This window comes from Raphanus sativus, unplaced genomic scaffold, assembly GCF_000801105.2.
Source record: "Raphanus sativus cultivar WK10039 unplaced genomic scaffold, ASM80110v3 Scaffold1301, whole genome shotgun sequence".
Lineage (NCBI taxonomy): Eukaryota > Viridiplantae > Streptophyta > Magnoliopsida > Brassicales > Brassicaceae > Raphanus > Raphanus sativus.
In genome coordinates, this window is record NW_026616613.1 from 1 (window position 1) to 23,332 (window position 23,332).

Genomic DNA, 23,332 nt, shown 5'->3' on the forward strand with positions numbered 1-23,332 from the left:
ATCTTCTTATTTAAAATTTCAAATACCGTGTTAGTTGGTTTTGACCCAATATTTATAAGGTCTAATGTAAATTGGTTTACATAATCGTATGGTCATTTATTTGCAAAGCAACACAATTTAATAGTCTTCCAAAACCCAATAACTAAACTAATTATAATGTGTATTTATATGTTGGTTTAAATTAAGTTGTTAGTCATGTAGATATATTCAAGGAAACAAACAGACTTAAATAGCCAAACACCTACTATTCTAGAACATGTCCAAATTTAAATGACAACTTCTAAATGGTAGATAAATTTTAGGACCCTAAATTAATAGAGTAGATGGTACTCAAAATTATTATGGACATATGTTCCACATCGAAAGTTAGAAAAGATTCTCATTTTTCTTATATATTATTAAAGATCTATTACAATACCCGATGTGAGACATATATCTCTAATATCATAACCTTTTAACAAAAATTTTGTAATTCATAATACGACAGGAGCGGCGTGCATTATTGTTTTGCCAAGAAGACAGAGCAATACTATGCAGAGAGTGTGACATTCCAATACATCAAGCCAATGAGCATACTAAGAAACATAATAGGTTCCTCCTTACAGGCATCAAGCTCTCATCCTCTCCATCCTCGTACCCGACGACAGCCTCCAACTCTAACTCTGCAGTGGCATTGGGCCGGGCCAAAACTCGACCCAAATCGGTATGGGGGGAGGTCCCAAGCTCGGCCTCTAGTGAGGTATTTGGGAGCTCTCATTCCACGACTACAAGCAACTACTATTATGGGCTAGAGGAGCAAGCTAGCGATTCGTGTTCTGGCAGTATATCAGAGTATTTGATGGAAACGTTACCGGGCTGGAGAGTGGAGGATTTGCTTGAAGATCCTTCCTGTGTCTCCTATGATGATATTTTTACTAATAATAATAAAAATGGGGTTTACCATGGTTCTTCTTCTCAATACGAGCATCAAGGCTTTTGGGAACAAAAGCCCTTCTCCTAAAACCTTTTTTTTTATTTTGTTGGTTGGACTCTTGTTTTTTTTTTCTCTTTGGTTGTTGGCTGGGGTAATTACGAATCCAAACCAACTTGTTGTCTCTGTTTCTCATTTTATCATTTGTTTCCTTTTTTTCTAATCTTTGTTTTTAATAAGGAAAGAATTCGTTTCTCAACAAGAATTTTGATTTAGAGCGTCAAACTCCATTTGGGTGGTCGTCAACAATATAACAAGTAATTTGGTTTTGTTGAATAATAAAGATGTATTTTCAAGGGAATATATGGTCAGTTAAAACCTTTAGATTAATATCGCAAATTCCTTGACTCGGGTAACTAAGCCTTATTGAATAAACCAGTGGGAAAATATTTTCCAAGGGCTGTCTTGTTTTGATGACAACAGCTTATGATCCAGGAACCTCGTATACAGCGAACATTCAAATAACCTTTTGACAGATGGGAACGGTGGATATGCAAAAGAACTTGTTTTTAGTGATAAAAAAATATAAGCATAGACATTGTAAAGTAAAATATAATATGATATATTATTGTATTTTGTTTGATATGAGAATACAATTTGTATATATAACATTAACATTAACATAATGTTAATCCTAGATAATGCTAATTTTCCTAAACACTTAATGTAAATATATTAAGAATATCTTGAAATTAACTTGCTTTTCAAATTTTTCTTTTTAGTCTTGAGAGTTTTCATGGATTTCACGGGCTTCACATACTTAGTCGGTAAGATACATATCTTCCGACCCAACGTATCTCTAATAGTTATCAATCATCTTCAAGCATACTAACAATCACATTACTGGTCTATTATGATTTGTGAAAAGAGTCAAAAATAACGTAACAATGTATCTCAATCCTGAGAAGCAAATAATCATGTTCGTTGTTATTGCTGAAAAATGATAAAATGTGGCAATGTTTTTAACATGTCTTCAAGCTTGTGTATCTACTATCTAGTATTATTTTTTCATAACTCGGTGTTTCTATTAGCAACTGAAATTTACATAGCCATTTTCAGAGCTCAAATGCTTTTTTTTCTTTTGTTACTTAATTATATGTAAAAAATAATAAAAATAGCCATTGTATTGGCAAAACCCTTAGAGATGGCTGGCTGGCTCTCGGCAACAAAAATCATGATTGAGAGAGAGAGAGAGAGAGTTTAAACTGATTTGATCTTCTTAGTCGTCAGCACATCCGTGTTAAGTATCCCTCCAGGTGAAAGAAGCCTCCGTAGATACAGTCCGAACCGTCCCTGCATGCCATTCAATTCATGTTTATACATATTATTTGGATGATACCAGAATCTCTCTCTGATTACAAAACTATGTTTGTATATAAAAAAATAAAAATTTACCCATTGAAAACCGACGAGAACCATCCAACAGCCGACTAAACCATAGCCACTTCGTGTCACAAACTGTTGTCATCGTCACCAACAAATACATAAAACACTTTTAGGGAAGCTCAAAGTCTCCTCGTTGTTATGTAATATTCTAATTAGGGTTTATGGAAGGTTACCATTAGTGTAAGACAACCAAGAACGAAGCTTGAACTCATCACCGAGCTGACAAATTTCAGATCACGTCCCGCCTATTTAACAACAATAAACAAAGTTTACTTCAAGCATTTGTAGATCTATTCAATTGATTGCTGTTTCCCAAGAAATAGAACAAAGAGATCTTATAATATTACCAGCAATGTACCCTCCAGGGATACAGTCATTGGCAATGCAGACAACGCCATGAAGAATGGTATAAGCAATCTATGCATCTGCCACCAGATCCAAGAAATCATAGTTAAGATCTCAAGTTAGGGGTTCCAAAACACAAATGTTTGGTTTGAAAAAAGCAACAGACCTCGGTTATGATGACTTTATCATGTGTGTAGACACCAGGAAACAGGCCTGGAACAGATGTTCCTATAATTCCCAAGACTAATCCAAGTGTCGCTCCAATAATCATTAGGGACTTGAGCAACGTTCTTGCTTTGGGAAGGTTACGGTTCGCACCGTATAACATCTCAGGCATAAATGACTGAGCCGTTTGAGATAATGGCTCACCCCATACATTGCACATCCTGTACGTCTGAGCCATCACCTACTCAAACAAAAACCAGAAAAAAATAAAATAAATATACAACATTAACATCGTTTAAGGGTACATATACATATATGTCTCGTAATATACTTGATGAGCTGCTAAAACGTGAGTTCCCATGGAGGTGGCGCAGTAGATGATGAAAGAGTAGAAAGCAATCTTGGAGAAAATTGAGATAAAAACAGGTGCGGCAAGTGCAGAGATCTTCCATAGTTCTTGAGGTGTAGGCACCGCAAAGGAGTAAGCATTGTAGCCTTCTTTGTTCAGAGAATCCATCATCATATAAGCCGAAACAACCTTATAACAACACACAATCCCATTATGAATTCCTTTCCTTCTGCATTTTTAATTTACATTTTACTAGTTTAGGGTTATAATTTTTAAGTTACCTGAGAGATGGTTGTTGCCCAAGCAGCTCCGGCGATACCTTGTCCGAGAAACAAGCATAGGATCGTATCTCCAAGACCGTTAATGACAGTTGCTGCTGCTAAGGCCTTAAGAGGTCCCCATGAGTTCTTCATTCCAAGACTGAGACAGAGATTCTCTCTCATCAGTTGAGTAATACAGGGCGAATTTTGAAGCTAAGTTAATAAGAAGAAAAAGTCAAAAGAAACCTTGCGCTTTGAGCAACCAATCCAACAAGAATAAAAGGCCACGCTAAGCCTCGAATCTTCAAAAACAGAGAGACTCCGGTTAGAGAGAGAGAGACATCATTCATTTAGCAGGAATTTGAAACAGAGAATATGATAAAATAAATAAACAAAAAAAAAAGAACCTGAACGTATGTATTGGCTGCAGGAACAATCTCAATGTTTTTCCCTCTAGTAAAAGCTGCAAAAAAAAAAGTTTAAATACATTACTTACAAATGTATCAGATTTATTTTGGTGGTGAAAAAAGGTTTACCAGTAACAGCCCAAGGTCCGAATAATCTAGTCAACAAAAGCATCATAAGTCCACAAACCAATCCAATGAAGAGCAAGACAGAGATTTGATGTTGTGCTTCCTTCTTGTCCTGTAAGAAAACACACACAAAATGAATGTTAGAGAGAGAAGTAGTTTTAAAACTTGGTACACAAGAAACAGGGAAATAGAACTAACCTGTTTGGCAAGAGAAGTAGCGACCATATTGGATGTAGCCACGGAGAGGAACATGAAGACGTAACTCATGTGATCGCATAGTACTGTCCCCGGTCCTATTAAACCGGTAACTAATTAAGCACTCGCTTTCACAATTTATTGGAGTGTTAATATTTTTAGTCATTCCGCATCATAATCTCAATCAAATAATTTAAAATATTTTTTTTCTGTGTTACGAAATTTTGATAACCAAAAAGGAGAAAATGATAACAAGTATAAGAATATATGTGCAAGTAAAGTTTTTTTTTTTTTTGGTGTCAAAGTAAAGCTTATATCTTGCAGTTGGGTACGGTACAATTTTGACATTACAAACACGTTAAAATTTGGTGAACCGACAGATGTAATAATGAGCTTTAAAACTGGTAGAAGGGACACTTACCTAAGATCTGTTATTATTATTGGTCAACATGGGACCAATTTCTGAAGAGACTAAACTATCCAAATGTACTATTGGAGACAAGTTCGGTTCGTCCGGTATGTACTATCGAATATAATCATATAAAGTATGTAAACTTTTAAAAATGATGTAAAAGAAAATACAAAAATCAGATATGAGGTAAAGTTTTATAGAAAGGCGTACCAAGGGCGGCGAGTTCGACGGAGCTACCTTGGCCGATAACCACCGTGTCGATGAGACTCATCAACGGACCACAAACCCACATCCCCATCGCTGGACCTGTGAACTTCACGATCTCTTTCATCTGTTCCCATACGCTCTTGTTCTCTTCTTCTTCTTCTTTTTCAATTTCGCCGCCGCCGATCCCGCCATCATTTTCGACGCAGTTCCTCGTAGTAATTCGCCTGATTTCTATCCCCCGGCGAGTCACCACCGGCTTTCCCTGGAAAATCGGAGCAGCTGCTGTGGTGATCCCACCGAGTTTTCTCGAGTCTCCGCCGAGACAACGGATAAGTGGTTGGTGAGATTTAATGGGATTTCGTGGAAAGACAGGAGAGACAGTGAGTCTTTGAGTTTTCATTAGCATTTTTTTGTCGTCGTCGTTGATCGTTGAAGAGACGGATCTTCGTCGGGAGAAATCTGTAAAAGCCGGTGATGCAGTTTAACCTTTGGCGCCCCCTCCTCGAGATTTGTTTGTATTGAGAGAAAATCGGAAGCGAGCAAACGATCTATATACTAACTCTGCTGAGCACGTGCTCCTTTTTATTCTTCTCGAACCAATACAAAAATAATAATACTTGATAACATTAGTTACATGACTTTTTCTGAGAAATTTACAGAAGAGTACTAGTAGTACTAGATGTTGATAATTGTATCTACTACATATGCATGTACGTATTCAGAAAATAACATCATTGCGTTCCATTATTAATAATTACTACTTGGTCATGTGTTGCTTCTTCATTTCTAGCTGTCACTCTCCCAAAAGGTATTTCCGTATTAACAATTGTTATGTATGTAGTCATGGACGTGTATCTATGATTCGCAGAAATACATACTAAAAACTTTTTGAAAATATATAATTGACTCATGTCTAATGAGTTGACTGACGGAAGAAAACAAAAGATACCTATATAATCAAAGACTATTACAAAGACTTGTATTGTTGGTTTAATTTTCAATGTAATTGAAGACCTCTCTTTTGGCACGTTAATGGTGTTTGTTTATTTTTCTTTATGTTAAGACTTTTAAGTCAATGGTGGTCTGTCTGGTTACTCATTTCTTCGAAGATGTATGTAAATTTCCTCTTTTTTTTTTGTTTGGTGTTACTTTCTCATTAATAGAGAAAGAGAGTGTGTAAAATGATGCCGTGCAATTTAGAAGAACGAAGTTTCTCACTTGCTCGACTTCATTGAAGAAAATTTATTTATACGTGTAAAATCAACTGTTAATTAAAATATGAAATCAGTCGAAACTCTATAATCGGAGGTAGTAGATAAAACAAATACTAACTACAACGCAAATACAAATCTACGTGCTCGTGTTTTTTTTGTCTGAATCTCACATGTCAAAGGTGATTTTTTGCCCCCAAAGGTCGACTTATTATTTCTACCTTGTCGGAGGAATTTACAAAGAAAAGTTTGTGACATTTCATAGTTCCCACGCATTTTCTAGGTCGCAGATAAATTAAATTATATAGTTTTTTTTTTGCAAACAAATAAATTATATAGTTTTAACAAAAGAAAAGTCACGTAAATGTGTAAATGTGGACGTAGTTTCTAGTACATTGCTTGGTATGTTCAATTGAAAAAGGAAGTCGTTAGTAAGGCGCCTTCAAGTCTTAAGAACAATAGGTGGTGACTGGTATGCAAAGAACAGAGCTGAGATACCTAACACTTTGTGCATATATCTAATGAACAGATACAATGATACAAACTAATACGTTATCATATCATGGTGCTATAATAAATTATCCCGGATGATAGACGTTCAAATCTAGTATATAAAAGTACTATATTCACTTGGAAAATATAGTTCTGAATCATATTTCTAAAACAAGTGATTTGTAATAAGTGTTGTTTGATACGGTTTATATAACTGTTTGCTGTTTTTATGATTTTTAAACAGTGTATGTCATTCAAGATTCGATACTGAAGATACACAATCGGTAGTTCGTTTTTGATGAATAAATTCATTATCCAATTATTTTGGTCAATGTTACGTTAAGAAACAATTAGATATTCTATATATAGAGAACTAACAAGTAACAAGTATGCAAATTTTTGAATAAAAAAAAACTATGCAAATTATTCAGAATCTAGACGGGACGTAAACATGAACAAACTATTTACTTATTTATTACTCCCTCCGTTTCAAATTATATGTCGTTCTAGAGCAAAATTTTTGTTTCAAAATAAGTGTCGTTTTCGGTTTTCAATGCAAAATTTATTGAAAATATTCTCTATTCTATTTTTATATTGGTTGATGTGTATTGGTAATAGTATTTTTATTTTGGAAATATGTAAAATTAAATGTTTTCTTAATCTGTGTGCAAAGACTTAGAACGACAAATATTATGAAACGGAGGGAGTACATTCTATTACATAAAGGCTTTGATTGCTAACACTAGAGTAATTGCGGAATGGCGGAAAATTAACTGTCTTGCTGAATAAAAGTTGTGGAATTTAAAACTTGCTGAAAAAAATTGTGGAACAAAAATAATTTGTGATTGGATTGACTTTTGTGGAATTGCTTAACAACAATAGTTTAAATTTTATTTTTATTACATACCATTATTGTTCATTTAATTTGGATACATTCATAATAGATTAAAAAAAACTATGGATGATGTGATCAGTTATTAATTTTTCGTGTGATAGAAAAAGGTATATGTGATAGAAGAAGTAGTTGCATGAGTTAATTACTTTCTCATGTAAATGTCAAAGTAGTTGGTTGTATGAATGCTTTACGTAAAAGAGAGGAGGAGAATAATTAATTTTCAAACAATTTCGACAGATAAGTGAAAAAAACACACTTACTCACTTAATGCACATTTACTTGATTTTTTTTTAGCAAAAACTCAAAAACTGTGGAATGGCGTTTTCCTTTAGATTCCACATATTTATCTGATTGGTAAAAAAGTCGCGGAATCGCGTTTCAAATGTGTTTCTGCCGTTCCGCAGTTATACTAATTAAAGCCAAAATTTTGTGTTTGATTAAAAAACTACTCTCATGAAATGTTTAAAAACTAGATATATAAAAGAAACAAAATTGAAAAAATGATTGTTTATAGACAAACTGATGGCGAAGATGATATAAAATTTTAATCACAATTAATTTGAAGTTATTTAATTTAGCCAACTTAAATCGATTTGTATTGATTTATACCATTTTAGATGGATTTAGAACGAATCAAACCATTTCTAATTCAAATTTCAAGGACATCATTCCGATTATGCCATATTCACCGTCTATGCAGATTTTTATGCGTCGAATATACCATATTTTAGAACATTGATTCTAGTTGATGATATTAAAAATGATTTGATGTTTTTTTGTTAAAGGATTTAAAATGGTTTGATGTTAGAACTTCAATTTTATATGCAAACGGGAGAACCTTTTTATTGATCACGTTTAGTGAATAATATTAGACTTATGATCTCTACTAAAGCCGAGCAGATTAGAGAGTAGCAAGACAACTGCAGAAAAGTTAGTAAAATCGTTCACATTAGCATCAAAATGGTGATAGTGAACAGTTGCACTATGGATTTATTGGATTTATTGTAACATTCCGAGTTGTGAAGAATTGAGAAAATTGATTTGGATATCTATGTCATCAAAGTTGAATTATTTTTCCGTTACACATCCGTTTAAAACTTCAAAGTTAAACGTGTTTGAGTTGGAATATGAAAGGATATGTGATATATCTAAAAATGATTCGTGATAGCGTGTAAGTGAACCTAAAGCAGGGTCAGTAACAAAACTTTCATGGGCTTTGGAAAAATTAATGCACCACAGTTGAAACGGATTGGGTCCACGAGCCGAAAAACGGACGTAGATGACCTATAAACCGTAAACGGTCAGAGTGTTATACTTGCATACTGAAGAGTAGAATAGAAATTAAAGTAGATTGGGATCACCAAAATCATAGTAAAGAATAGTACTGCAAGGAGAATTGACAGTTTAAAAAGAAATTAAACCATGTAACCCGTAGATAAAATTTCATAAATCTATATTTGCCCCGAAAACTCAAGCGGGTTATCCACATGTTACATGAAATCATAATAATTAAAATATTTTTATAGTTTTTTACTTAATATGTATAGTATACTATAGAAATAAAAATAAAATTTTAAAAATATTTTTTAATATTCTTTTATATTATATCATATTTATAGTTAGAATTAAAATAAGAATAACTTATAATAACTAATAAATAAGATTAGCGGATATCAGTAGTTTGAAATGATTGATTCTCATCCACTTTGCATCCTAAACGTTCATCCCACATTCGTCCTCTATCCATCCACATCCAATTTTTTTGATACGCATCTGTTTCGCAGCGAGTCAAATGGAGCGGATCCGAACTAAATTCCCAGCCGAACTAGGCTGATCTCGGTTCTAACGAGTGAGCTTTAATCAAAGAAACTAGATTTTAACCCGCACGTTCGTGCGGATATATTTATATTTTTTAAAAATATTTTATATTATTAAAAATGTTTTAAATATATAATTTCTATTTTAGTGTTATATATTGTATTACTATATCATATTATTGTTTATATTTCTTATTCAGTATTATTAATATATAATGGTTTTAAAAAAAAATTACTTTGTTATTGATTTTTATTACTTACTAATATATTTTCAAGTTAGGTAAAATAAAATAAAAATATGAAATACTCAAATAGAGAACCCCATTCAAATTATATTGTTTTCTTTAATTTAAACATTTTGCATATAATACATTTTTAAATTTTATTTATTTATATTATAGAAAATAAATATGACTAAAATAATTATATTTAAGAAAATATACTTTAACATATCTCATTTTAGTATTTTACGGGATTTATTTATTTTAAATAATATAATCCTATTGTTTTAGTAAACTTTATACATAGTAGTATCTATCATACTATTTTATTAAATTTATTATATAGGATATTTGTTTTGGATGTTATGATATTAAGTTCTATTTTTTTTAAAATTAAGACGTCAAAACATTAGGTTACTTTAAATTTTTACAACATATATAGTTAGTTTTTTCAGGTACATTTCAAAAAGTTAATCTTTATTATCCATGATTTTGTCTTTTGTAAAATTTGAAATATTATCATTTTGAGTTTGAATATTTATTTTCAAAATAATATATTTTTTCGAGACAACTTTGGAAAATTACACAACTATTTGAGTTTGGAATAATACATGAATTTTGAATTTGTTTTGGTACTACATTACTGTATTATTTTATAAAATATTTGAATTTTTGGTGATATTTTTAATTCTTTTATCAACAAATTTTGTTACAATTAAAATAAAATAAAATTTATAATTAAAATTTGATTTTTGTCACTAATATTTTAAAATGAATTACTGAAATTTCATATTTTACTAATAACATATTTTTAAATAGTATATGAACTAAAGGTTATTATATACTATTATATTTTTGTATATAAACATTTTTAAGCAATATATTGCTAATAGTTTCAAAATAAATAAAATGATAATGTATGGCTGTAAATATAAAATTTTAACTTATGTTAATACATTTATTTTAATATAAAAGTATTATATAGTTTTCGAAGTTTAATCCATTATAATGATGATCAATAATTTATTTAACTTAAAAAATAAAATAATTTTTTTTTGTTAATTTACCAATTTAATATATTTTTAATATTTAATTCATATAGCACTTCTATTTTTATATAATACGGAATATATCATAGAATCTATAAAAAAGTTAGTATAAAGAATTTTTTATTTTCTTTTTTATAATAAGTTTTAGTTAAATTTACTTATAATAATATTATATTACTAATTTCGAAATATATTAATGTGTTATTTATAAAAAATATTTAAATTTTAAACTAAGATTTTGTTAGATTCTTTCTCAACAGATTTTATTATAATTAAAAAAATCAAATTTATAGTTGGTTTATTGTTAATATATTTATAGTTGGTTTATTGTTAATACAAATAATCAAATATGTCATATTGATTAATTCTTTAAGTGGTCCTACTATGACTTGTTAATAGTAGATAAAAATAGAATCCTAAATTAATAGATTAGATTAGCGTGCGTCGAATCGACTTGTGGGCTTTGTTACGTTATAACTCTGATTAAATCAAAAGGACGTCAGCAATTAATATGTTAGAAAATGGGCTTTAACAGCCCATTAAGTTGAAATTGACCGAATATGAGTTTTTTTTCTCTATGTGATGTGATGTGACGATATCTAGAGAAACCATACTACATTAATCTGTTAAATCAGTACGTAGAATCCATATTTTATATTTATGTGTAACTGTAGTCTACAATACTAATCTTATTTGCTGACCAAAAAAAATAATACTAATCTTATTTGTTTTTCTCTGGAATATTAGTTGCCCCTTAAGTTTCAAAAAAAAAAATATACTAGTTGCCCTCGTACTAGTTTCGACCAAGTTGATGTCTATGACATTATCATAAGAAATGTGCTGTAAAATATTAACCGGAGAAAAAAAATCACGTAAGCGTAAAGAAAACATTATCAGTGGATAAGAGATAAAAAGGTAAAATAGCAGATTATGTTTACAAAAAGAAAACACATTACATTGCTTGCGAAATTAGCAAAGTCGCCTGACAAGTAACTAACTACGGTTAAGTTCGGTAAGCATACACCACTTGCTCCAGTCTACAATACGTGCAAACATAAAATAGTAACATCAAGGCCCATATCCAATATGTAAAGTATAAATTTGTAATGCCTAAACCATGACATATGTTTGTGATCGTTTGTTTAATTTTGTTCTCTCGATCAGATCTTAAACCAACTAACCAAATATTAACTCTCTTAACATTGTTCTAATCTCATCATATCGGGAGACCATCTAATATATTTTTAATCGTTGGGGTTTAATATCTCGTTTTTTATAAATATTTATTCAACCGGTAATTTTTTTTTGACAAATTTCCGTAAGTTTTTACCCGTTTATATCCAGTTTCTTATACTGGACTACTAGAGCTGAAAGTCCAATGCTATGTAGATACTGAGTTTGACGAAAATATATAATTTTACCAACCAAATTACTTATCTTAAAGCTAGTCAGACGGTCAAAACTCTTATTTTTAGTCTCTTTATTCATTTTAGCTGGAATATGTGTCTTTGTTTGTATTTCTGCTAATATATCTGATATCTCCCATACTTTCTGTATTCATTGGATGTATCGACTGAATAAATACGTAGAGATATCAACACATATGTTTGATTACTTAGCTTAAATCTGTATATAGCTAGGTATCTGTAAATGGATCGATGTAAACGAAAAGTACATGTAAATTTTTGTTTGTTAACTCAGATGTAAAAATAAACAAAAGGAAAGATAATGTCTGCACTTGACTACAAAATTACAGAGGTGAATGCAAACTGCACTTGAATAGAAACATTTAAAATGTGAATGAAGACGAAAACATGTGAAGTTTAAATAAACAAACTCCTAATGGTGTGAAAAAAAAAAAAAAAAAAAAAAAAAAACTCCTAATGGTGTGAGTCAGTGAGTGTTTGATGTTCCATGAGTACAGGGAGTCGGTTGGCTTTGCAAGGAGGCTAAGTATATTATATGGGTCTACGGATGATCTTTCTAAAACGAAGATGATTATTTTGATCCTTGTGAGATCTAATTCCACTATGATTTATTCTCATATATATACTATATAGAGAAATATAAAAAAGGAGGCAAGTTATAAGTGCTGATTAAAATTTATTTGTATGTTTTTTTTCAATCAAGCATTTTAGTATGTTAGTTACGACTATACGTTATATATCTTACATACTGATTCTTACGATAAATATATATACAGTCTCTTTCGTGGACGGTAACGGCTAAATCATATTAGACGAGGCAACTATTAACACACAAACCAATAGGGAAAAGTTGTGAAGGATAATGGTTTTTAATAAGAACTCATAGAAAGAAAAAAAAAGGAATTTTTTTTTTGTAAAGCTGCAGCCACTTCTTTAGCAACTTAACGCTTATGCGCAAAGCCAGAATCATGATACAGTATCAAGCGGGTCCCACATCGTCACGAGATTTTAATTGTTCTTTTGCATTGCATTATCGGTTTAGCATATTGAAAGAGTTAATAGTATTTGTTTATCATGTTGATCATGTCTCTTATACTTTCACAAACCCTCTGTTCATTATAAAATGTAGTTAAATATCTCATTGTATTCTCATTCTCTTCCCAAAGGTGATGATTAAAAGAAACAAAATGAAAAAATATTATAGCAAAAACCAAAACACCATGGGCTTGCTCGCTCGCTCGCTCACTCCAATTTCATTTGTCGGTAGTGCTAGCACTCGCACAATGTCCACGCACAAATGGACATTAGTCTTATTATATTAGTCTTATTATATTAGTAATAGAGAATATAAAATTACCCAGAGATGATAAATTATTTATCTAATACCCCGTTTGTTTTAAGATATAAATTATTTAAAATATATTTCCGCTTTAAATATAAGTTATTTTGTATTTCTAAATATTTTTTATATTTATCGAATATATGGAATCAAATGTAATTTATAAATTTCATTATGAGCTGTTAAGTTCTGTTTAAATTTATATATCTTAAAATAATGTAAAATAATTCAATATAAAAGATTATATTTATTTAACATATATTATAAAACAAAACGAGTACAAGTTACAAATTTTTAGTGGGAAATTTATTTTTAATAGCTCATTTCGTCTAGGAAGCTTATTACAAAGTTTAACATTCTGAGACCTATTATATGTTACTACAAAAATGAAAGACCTTATTTAGTTAGTTATTACAATACAATTGAACTTCATAGCTATAAACTTATATAAACCTTATTATCTACATTTTAAAAGTTTATTTTACTTGTAAACTCTAATCAACATCTGTAAGTTCCGATTCATATTATGAAACAACAGAATCATAAATAAAATAACTTTTTCTTTAGTATTAAACATCAAATTGCATAAGAACATACACAATTTATCTCCCAAGAAAAAGTAACTGCATCAGAATTTTTAAAACTGAAATAATAAACAAAAGGAAGAAAATAATTACATAATTAAGCCTGGATACTGGTGTATTAATTAATTAATCAAAAATCGCAAGTTATATATAAACACATCTCGTGACTCACTTGCAGTTGCAGAGTCACAGACAGTATCGGCTCCCTCACCACCTATATTTATAAAAAGAATCTGAACCACCGACGTTTATTTATTTTTTGCTCCGACGCCTGAGACATTATGAAATTACATTTAAACCCTCTCTCACTTATATACTTGTTTCTATTTGGCGCGGCGGCAATGTCGCACGACTACTCGGACGCACTCTCGAAATCAATCCTCTTCTTCGAAGGCCAACGCTCCGGTTACCTCCCCAACGACCAACGTCTGACGTGGAGACGAAATTCGGGTCTGAGCGACGGATGGACGCACAACACCGATCTAACAGGCGGTTACTACGACGCGGGAGACAACGTCAAATTCAATTTTCCGATGGCTTTCACCACCACGATGCTCGCCTGGAGCGTAATTGAATTCGGAGAGTTCATGCCTCCGCCGGAGCTTCGGAACGCCCTCGTTGCACTCCGGTGGAGCTCCGATTACCTCTTGAAATCAGTTTCACAGCTACCAAACCGCATATTCGTTCAGGTTCGTCGGTCGTTAATGGCAATTCAATTTCGTAACTGTTTTTTGCAATAGGAGAGGGGTAGTTTCGGGAATTTGAATAGCTTTTTTTGGGGGAAACTGAGTCGTTTTTTTTTTTGTTGCCAAAGATAATGAAAGAAAGTAACAACCCGTGAGAGGTGAGTGGCTGTTTTGTTAATTTTGCACCCTCAAGAGAGAAGTCTCTGCACTTTTTTTTGTCGTTGTGTCACGCTTTTTTGGCCCCTGCCTTTCTCATTACGAAATAATTATTTTAAAATAAATATTTCCAAAAAATGAGTTTCTTTTTCCTTTTCTTAATTGATATTGCACACGCATAACGTCGAATGATTACTGCAACCAATTTACTCTAAGCATACTTTAAGAGGAAAAAGCAATTACTCTGTGATTTTACATTACTATAAGGTTCTATATATACTTTGATTGTGTGCCCGCCCGTTCTTTTTAGTAGTACATATAAAGATGACCCAACTACTATTTTTAGCCACTGTTTGGAACCAACAACTATCAATTTTGTTGACTATAATTGCAATAATGAGAAATTTCATTCAGTAATACAAAAATATATTAGCGAATTGATTCAGGGGTCGTTACATCCTACACTGTAATATGATCATTTAATAATACGAGTCGAGATATGCGAGCGATGATAGAGACTTTGGCACTCTCAGAATCCTCAGAAATGATATATGATGTTGATGTTGTTTGCTTTCATTTAATGATTTGTTTTATTTAAGAGGGATTTAACATAACTACGTATATGCAAACTAATTAAAGTAAGGAGGAAACGAACTTGTGGTATATGTTAGGTAGGTGATCCGATTGCAGATCATAATTGCTGGGAACGTCCTGAAGATATGGATACACCACGTACTGCTTACGTCGTAAATGCCCCAAATCCAGCTTCTGAAGTTGCCGGAGAAATCACAGCTGCCCTCTCGGCAGCTTCAATTGCTGTGCGATCATCGGATCCTGGCTACTCTCACACGTTGCTCCAAAACGCTGTAAAAACGTTTCAGTTCGCTGATATGCACCGTGGTGCTTATAGCAGCAATGATGATATCAAAAATGACGTTTGCCCTTTCTACTGCGATTTCAACGGATTTCAGGTTTTTTTTTTTAAATTAAAAAAACATATTATTTGGATCGCTAAATAAACAACACGCAAAATATTCATACAAATCTTGATAACTATTACAGTCTATTTTTTTCTTGGTGATTTTTTTTTAATAGTTAAATGTTTGTTGGGATGGGTAGGATGAGTTATTGTGGGGAGCAGCTTGGCTAAGAAAAGCGACTGGTGATGAAAGTTACCTAAGCTACATTGAGAGTAACCGTGAACCCTTTGGTGCTAGCGAGAACGTCGACGAATTTGGTTGGGACAATAAAATTGGTGGACTTAATGTTCTCGTGTCCAAGGTTAGATATTAATTTTTTAGCAAAAAAAAAAGGTTAGATATTAAAAAAAAAATCTATACTGACCTTTTTGATCAGAGTTACGTGATCAAATCGAAATCATGATTCATAACTTTAATTAACTCTCTTGCAAGTAAAGCAAATATAAACACGAGCATTTCACGTGCATATAAAAATTATGTTCTTTTCTTTGCGTTGAAGAACCCAACATGGCCCGGTTAAGACGCAAAACCCGGTATATATGTTAACCTATGAATTTTAAGGTTTTAGTTCCGGTACAGGAAGTTATAGCAGGGAATATGTACAACCTAGAGGCGTACAAGGCTTCGGCGGAGAGCTTCATGTGTAGTTTGGTGCCGGAGTCTCCGGGACAACACATTGAATATACTCCCGGCGGTCTTCTTTACAAACCCGGCGGTAGTCAGCTCCAGCACGCGACCACGATATCTTTCCTCCTGCTTGTCTACGCTCAGTATCTTTCTAGAAGTTCCCTCTCCCTCAATTGTGGCAGCCTCTCTGTCCCTCCTGATCATCTACGTCGTCTCGCCAAGAAACAGGTTACTCCCCTTTGTAGTGATTTTGGTTGTTCTCCCATCTTCCTCATGAGTCACCTAAACCGGACAATATACATATATAGCAATTAGCATGCATTCATTGAAAGCAAAATAATACAAATTTATTTTCACGATTTTGTGCAAAAAAAAAACATATATTTTTAGACTAATAATATTAGGGATTAATCTTATTTTGATTTATTTATTGGAAAATGAAGGTGGACTATGTTTTGGGGGAGAATCCAATGGGATTATCGTACATGGTCGGGTACGGAGAGATGTATCCAAAGAGGATCCACCACCGTGGCTCATCGCTGCCGTCGATCGTAGACCATCCAGGCGCCATTAGGTGCAAAGACGGATCGGTATATTTCAACTCGACCGAACCAAACCCCAACGTTTTGATTGGAGCAGTGGTCGGTGGGCCCGGAGAGGACGATAAGTACGACGATGACAGGTCTGATTTCCGCAAGTCAGAGCCCACTACTTACATCAACGCTCCTTTCGTTGGTGTATTGGCTTACTTTGCAGCCAATCCTAGTTTTAGCTGACGTCACTGGAGTAACATTAGAAAAAAAGTCCCTCTAGCTAATCTTGCATACGCAAAGCTAAGAAAGAAATTTTCTATCTGAATATCTCATTCGGATTATTTACTTGGATATCATCTTTTAATTCAAATGTAATGGATAGTCTATTCGTCTATCATATATACACTGACATAAATTGTGTTACGAAAAATACAAATATTTATTTATTTTTGTTAACCGAGAGATTCACAGCCAAACTAACTTTGTAAAAGTTAGTTATATATTTATTTTAAACTTCCCTCCGCCATGCGCCGCTGAAATAATAAGAATATATATTTTTTAAACTTAGTTACATTTTGACATTTCCTTGTTATTTTTATATTTTAACTTTATCGATTTGGAAAAAGAGAAAATCGTAAATGTATTTTTTATTTTTTATTTTTTTTGGTCTAATTTTTTCTATTTATTTTATTTTAAATTAGTAAAGTTATAATTAAATTTAATAAAACTATTTTTCTTTCTATTATATCATATTTATTTAAAATATTCTATTATCCCCTAATTTTAAGTATGTCTATATTTAAAAATATAAATTTTAACAAATTTTGGATTTTTATTTGCTTAAGTTGAAATAAATTTAATCATCAGTAAAAAATGCTGATAAAACTTTTAAAATATTTAATCATCAGAAAAATTAACTGATTAGCATTGTTTTAGTTTTGTATTTTTAATCCATATCTATTATTAATTTTATTAAAATATATATAATTATAAAAAATATGAGATATAAATTAATTAAACAATGAAATGTATTTATATTAGTTTATTTTATTATTAATTTCATATATAATATATTTTAATGGTGATATATGAGTTATTAATTATTAATATATTTCAAAAGGCTTGCCAAAAATAAATGTGCGTACATAAAATTTATCTTTTTATAAATTTTTGCAAGAAAAATATAAGTTTTATAAGAAAATTTTACATGTCACAATTAAATTGATATCATGTCGTCACATTTTTTTGAAAATCATGTCATTTTTTTGTGAGAATGAATATGATGATGACACATATGCAAATCATTTTACAAATAATGTTTAGAATGAGAATGAATGTGATAATGACACATATGTAAATCATTTTGCAAATAATATCTAGGGAGTATGAATTCCTTAGTGTCACAAAAGAACTTTGGATCAAATTTAAGTCGATTATTGTATGAACCAATATGGCCAATAGATCATAATTGAGTATTCATTTATATTTTCCATGAATAGCAATCTAGAGGAGAATACTACAATTTTATATTATATTATTGGTTTTCAATTTTATTCGTAATGATTACAATCATTAAGTAATACTCTCCCTCTTCCAAAATATATGAATTTTTAAGATATTAAACAACTATTAGAAAACTTATTTACCTAACATTAAAATATAAATTAAAATATTTTCAACCAATTATAAAATAAATTACAAAATAAATTGGTTACACATTTTGATAAAAGTAAAAGTTATATTTAAATATGAAAATATTTTTTATTTTAAAACATCAAAAACTTCGTTAAAAATCATCTATTTTGAAATTAAGAGAATATTATATTTAAATAGTCTGTACAAATGATTTATTGTTTGTATGATTATATTAAGTCAATTCATGTCTTTTATAGTTTTAATATGATACATTGGTTTCAACTGAAGTTTATGTGATTGAACAAAAAATGGAAAAGTATATTACAAGTGTGTGTTAACTCAATAACAAATACTTCTTTGCATCAAACTTATGCCAAAAGTTATAATTAAGAAGAGTTCTTCCAGCAAATATCTGGATCTCATCCTATTCATCAAAGCAATCAGATTTCATTCATCTAACCTGTGACCCTTACATTATTCTTAGACATCTATATTATTAAAAATATTTTTTTGGTACCGTTTGAAAACATAGATACTAAAATAAAGGAGAATTGTTTGAAAACATAGATAATTTTAAATTAGTTCTTTAATTTACACATTTAGCCATTATATTTACAATAAATTAAGTAATTTATTTTTGTATTTCTTCTTATTTACAGATTTTGCCACTATATTTAAAATTAATTAATTATAATAGTTGTTATTTCTTTGTGGTGAAAATAAAAACACAAACAGAAATATATAGTATATATTAAATAAAAAATATATAGTATTATCGTATTTAGTTTAGTCAAATATAAAAATTTTGAGAGTTCAATTTTCAAAAAAAAAAAATCATAAAATTAATAATAATTCATAGAAAACTAATGCAAAAGTTAAAAAAGTTTAGTATTTTGTTTCATTTTAAAATAATTAAAAAAGACAATAGGTTAATATATGAACATTATAATGACATCAAATTGCATCAAATTATATAAATTCTAATATAATATTATGAACAAATGATTTTTTTATCAACATATATTATAAAATAATATATTGTACTCTGTGTAAATTACACAACATAAAAATATACATAAGATTTGTTTATAAAACTAATGGTTTATAAGTTTACGTTGAATATAAGTTAAATCAAACATTTGCGCGGATGAGCGGGTCAAGTTATATTGTATATTATAGTTAAATTATTAAAGTTTAGCTACTGATAAGATATAATTTAATATTTTTTCCTTGCAATTGTTCCTTTCGCAGAATATCTACATACAGGGAAATTCTAAATACTTACACAGAAACAGAATATATATGTGGAAATATATAGTTTCTACCATCAAAGCTGGCCTTGTATATATGGAACATTTGACCAAGGAGTATATATATTTGGAATGTAGATGGTCAGATCTTGTATCCAAATTTAACCGAGTAAACTTTGAGATTTGTACTTGTCCAAAAAAGTATTTATAAGGAATACAATTTGTCAGAGTTGTTATGTATATACAAAAAGATTATGTACAATTCTTTTGAGATTCAGCACCATATTTTTCATCTTTTAACATTTGATCATATCATTTTTCCTACTTTATTATTCAACAAATATTAAATTTACATGCTACAATGATTTTAAAAAATAAAATTTAACACTTATTTTAATAGTTCATAATTATTATTGTATGTCTAACTTAAATAAACTTAGTCTTTATTTAAAGAGAATTTAAAATAATATTTTTGTATTTAAATAATTTTTTAACTTATAATGAGATTATTGATTTTAAACAAAAGATAATATAAAAATATAAAAAATCTTTAGAAATTGACATGTATCGTCGGTGTGGTGGTTCTCACTTTTTTATCAATATATTAAATCTTTTTGGCATCAAATAATCCACATCATTAGATTTCATTTTTCAATATGCTCATTGTAATAATTCAATTGTAAACTCTTTTAATCAACACTTCCACTATACATGGTCTAACTAGAATACTCTTGTTCAAATATCACTAGAATCAGAAAAGTACATTTCTATTCAAATAAAAATACAAAGATTTTTATCTAAATTTGAAATTTAAACAATTAATTAGTAAGATAATGATTCACTTCTTGATAACAATAGAGTTAAAGTTGAAACAATATTTAATATTTTAATACATGCATGGATGATGGATGGATAACCACCAAACCAACGCAAATCGGTATCTTACCAAATTAACCAAATACGTATACATGAACTAGACATTAATTTTCTATAAATAAGAACTCTAAACCCTCATGCCCAATGCCAGAAATCAAAATCTCACAAAGTTTATGTAAAGAAAAAAAAAATGAAACCATCAATCTTAATTTTAACCGTTTTCGTACTTCTCCTCTTGTTACAAACGGTGATTCCTCACAATTACTCGGATGCTCTGCATAAGTCGATCCTATTTTTCGAAGGTCAACGCTCTGGTCGACTTCCCAAACAACAAAGGATGTTGTGGCGTGGTGACTCTGCACTCAAGGACGGCGGAAACCTCAACACCGACCTCGTTGGTGGTTACTACGACGCCGGAGACAACGTTAAGTTTCATTTTCCGATGGCGTTTACGGCCACGATGCTTGCTTGGAGTTCTATCAACTTTGGTTCTTACATGCCTGCGAATGAATTTAGACACAACCTTGGAGCTCTCAAGTGGGCCACCAATTATCTCCTTAAGACTGTCTCACAACTCCCTCATCGCATTTTCGTCCAAGTATGTTCGTATAAACAAACCGCTAATATCAACTGTTCGTTATTTTCGTACATAGCAGTTATGGTATAACATCTTTTTAATATTTATACCAAATACACACCAACATCGTTATCAAGAATTTGTATTTCATTATTTTTTGTCATGCGTTGTCGACATTTTAATAATTTTAGAATTGAAAATAGAGCCGGAATATGTACGGATGAATTGGGTATACGAGTGTGTAATTAATATAAATTTGCATTTATCAATATTTGTAAACATTATATAAAATGGTTATAATATAGTTGAAAGAAAATCATAAAACTACAAGGTATGTTGATGATGATGACGTAATCAAATTGTATATCATCACTGTGAGAAGAAGTAATCAATTTCTACTGATTGGTTCGTCCTAGCTTGTATTATATTTTCCGGAAATAACGGCTTCAAATGAAAATCTCTGGTTTCACTCTAACAATATAAGATTATAATATGCTCTAGGTAGGTGAAGCACAGCCCGACCATGATTGTTGGGAACGACCGGAAGATATGGACACGCCACGAACCGCTTTTGCTATAGATGCACCAGGGCCAGCCTCCGATCTAGCGGGTGAAATCGCTGCAGCGCTGGCGGCTGCTTCTATCGCATTCAAACAATCACAGCCTGAATATTCCAAATTATTGCTAGACAAAGCCATACAAACGTTTCAGTACGCAGATATGCATCGAGGTTCTTATTACGATAATCCGAACGTGTACAACGCCACTTGCCCTTTCTACTGCAGTAATAATGGATATAAGGTAAACCTTCACTCTAAAATTAATATGTCTATAGTACCAGGCTTTTGATATTTCATATAAAATGGTAATATTTTTCATCTAGGATGAGTTGCTCTGGGGAGCTGCGTGGTTGAGGAGGGCGACTGGTAGTGATAATTACCTAGAGTACTTGGTGAACAATCGTGAAACTTTCGGTGTAGATTACAATTACTTGGACTTTGGCTGGGACAGCAAATTTGGGGGTGTTGATGTTCTCATTGCCAAGGTTTGATCCAGTTCTCAATCTCTATATATATATGATCTTCCAAAACCACTAGGTCAGAACCATATAAAAAGCATATATAACTAAACATGATATACTATTAACGTCAATTTGGGTGAACAGGAAGTATTTGAGAAGAATGTGAGTGCGTTATCACCATATAAAGATATTGCGGAGAAAACGATTTGTGCAGTATTTCCGGAAACCGCTGGTCCACACTTGAGTTACACACCCGGCGGTCTTCTTTACAAACCCGTTGCCTGCCAGCTCCAGAGCACGGCCGCATGGTCTTTCCTCATCCTTGCCTACGCGGACTACCTCTCTAAATCCTCTCAACAACTCAGTTGCGGTAACCTCAAGTTTCAACCCGATTCTCTTCGACGCATAGTTAAACGACAGGTACTCAAACATCATGTGTTATTGTGTATATAATGATTTAAATAGGTCCATTAAAATCATATGTGTATTCTCTTTTTTTCGCGGTAGGTGGACTACATTTTGGGAGATAATCCAATGCACTTGTCATACATGGTTGGGTACGGTGATCAGTACCCGCGACAGGTCCACCACCGTGGTTCGTCTATACCGTCTGTTAAGGTTCAAAGCAATGCGTTTGGGTGTCAACAAGGATGGGAAATTTTCCATTCGGACAATCCAAACCCAAACATTCTAGTAGGAGCGGTGGTTGGCGGGCCTAACGTAGATGATACATTCATTGGAAAACGGACAAATGCTACCGATACGGAGCCCACAACGTACATCAATGCACCTCTAGTTGGTGTCTTTGCCTACTTTAGTAGCAATCCCAACTTCACTTGACTTCAACTTTCACTACCAAAAATATCATATTACTTGACATAAATAATATCGCAAAAAAATATGAGTAGTTTAAATTATTTATTAATAGATGATAATATGTGTTTAACATCAGTTATAATGATTGATATTGTTATCTAAATTATTAACATCAGTTCAATAAAAGTGATATAAATCTATACTAACTTACATCACTTCTAAAAAAATGATATAAATCTAAGCTATTTTACATCATTTTTTAAAGTTGATATAAATATGAGTTCCTATCATTATATTTTGATACGTTTATTAATAGTT

General features: G+C 31.3%; 4 protein-coding genes across 4 annotated transcripts; 3 read left to right on the forward strand and 1 right to left on the reverse strand.

Annotated features, from left to right (window-relative positions):
- Positions 1–475: 475 nt before the first annotated feature.
- LOC130504013 (B-box zinc finger protein 20-like) lies at positions 476–1,172 on the forward strand (the record flags this gene model as incomplete). Its single annotated transcript, XM_056998588.1, has 1 exon — positions 476–1,172. A coding segment is annotated over one exon (525 nt), but the record flags the coding sequence as incomplete, so codon positions are not given.
- Positions 1,173–1,871: 699 nt separating this feature from the next.
- Positions 1,872–5,399, reverse strand: LOC108827158 (protein DETOXIFICATION 47, chloroplastic). The gene is made up of 12 exons (XM_018600509.2): positions 4,826–5,399; positions 4,207–4,301; positions 4,012–4,120; positions 3,883–3,938; positions 3,722–3,777; positions 3,497–3,635; positions 3,198–3,404; positions 2,868–3,107; positions 2,704–2,781; positions 2,530–2,601; positions 2,366–2,428; positions 1,872–2,263 (listed from the first exon to the last, which is right to left on the reverse strand). The coding sequence occupies exons 1-12, from the start codon at positions 5,226–5,228 to the stop codon at positions 2,171–2,173; spliced, it is 1,611 nt and encodes a 536-aa protein (XP_018456011.1). The 5' UTR covers positions 5,229–5,399; the 3' UTR covers positions 1,872–2,170.
- An 8,640-nt stretch (positions 5,400–14,039) lies between these two features.
- On the forward strand, positions 14,040–17,310 carry LOC108821774 (endoglucanase 24). Its single transcript, XM_018594770.2, has 5 exons — positions 14,040–14,546; positions 15,371–15,670; positions 15,819–15,980; positions 16,259–16,534; positions 16,750–17,310. Exons 1-5 carry the CDS (start codon positions 14,139–14,141, stop codon positions 17,080–17,082), a joined length of 1,479 nt encoding a protein of 492 aa, XP_018450272.1. The 5' UTR covers positions 14,040–14,138; the 3' UTR covers positions 17,083–17,310.
- A 3,450-nt stretch (positions 17,311–20,760) lies between these two features.
- On the forward strand, positions 20,761–23,070 carry LOC130504014 (endoglucanase 23-like). Its single transcript, XM_056998589.1, has 5 exons — positions 20,761–21,198; positions 21,679–21,978; positions 22,061–22,222; positions 22,343–22,618; positions 22,706–23,070. Exons 1-5 carry the CDS (start codon positions 20,791–20,793, stop codon positions 23,036–23,038), a joined length of 1,479 nt encoding a protein of 492 aa, XP_056854569.1. The 5' UTR covers positions 20,761–20,790; the 3' UTR covers positions 23,039–23,070.
- The last annotated feature ends 262 nt before the right edge of the window (positions 23,071–23,332 follow it).

Bases quoted from the DNA above. Each gene is read 5' to 3' on its own strand.
- LOC130504014 (XM_056998589.1), top strand. From the start codon at position 20,791: ATGAAACCATCAATCTTAATTTTAACCGTTTTCGTACTTCTCCTCTTG. The intron at 21,199-21,678 runs GTATGTTCGTAT...AATATGCTCTAG, and splicing joins CTCATCGCATTTTCGTCCAA to GTAGGTGAAGCACAGCCCGA. The intron at 21,979-22,060 runs GTAAACCTTCAC...TTTTTCATCTAG, and splicing joins GCAGTAATAATGGATATAAG to GATGAGTTGCTCTGGGGAGC.
- LOC108821774 (XM_018594770.2), top strand. From the start codon at position 14,139: ATGAAATTACATTTAAACCCTCTCTCACTTATATACTTGTTTCTATTT. The intron at 15,671-15,818 runs GTTTTTTTTTTT...TGGGATGGGTAG, and splicing joins GCGATTTCAACGGATTTCAG to GATGAGTTATTGTGGGGAGC. The intron at 16,535-16,749 runs GTTACTCCCCTT...TGGAAAATGAAG, and splicing joins GTCGTCTCGCCAAGAAACAG to GTGGACTATGTTTTGGGGGA.
- LOC108827158 (XM_018600509.2), bottom strand. From the start codon at position 5,228: ATGCTAATGAAAACTCAAAGACTCACTGTCTCTCCTGTCTTTCCACGA. The intron at 3,108-3,197 runs GTATATTACGAG...TTGTTTGAGTAG, and splicing joins ACGTTTTAGCAGCTCATCAA to GTGATGGCTCAGACGTACAG. The intron at 2,429-2,529 runs GTAACCTTCCAT...CGATGACAACAG, and splicing joins TTGGTTGTCTTACACTAATG to TTTGTGACACGAAGTGGCTA.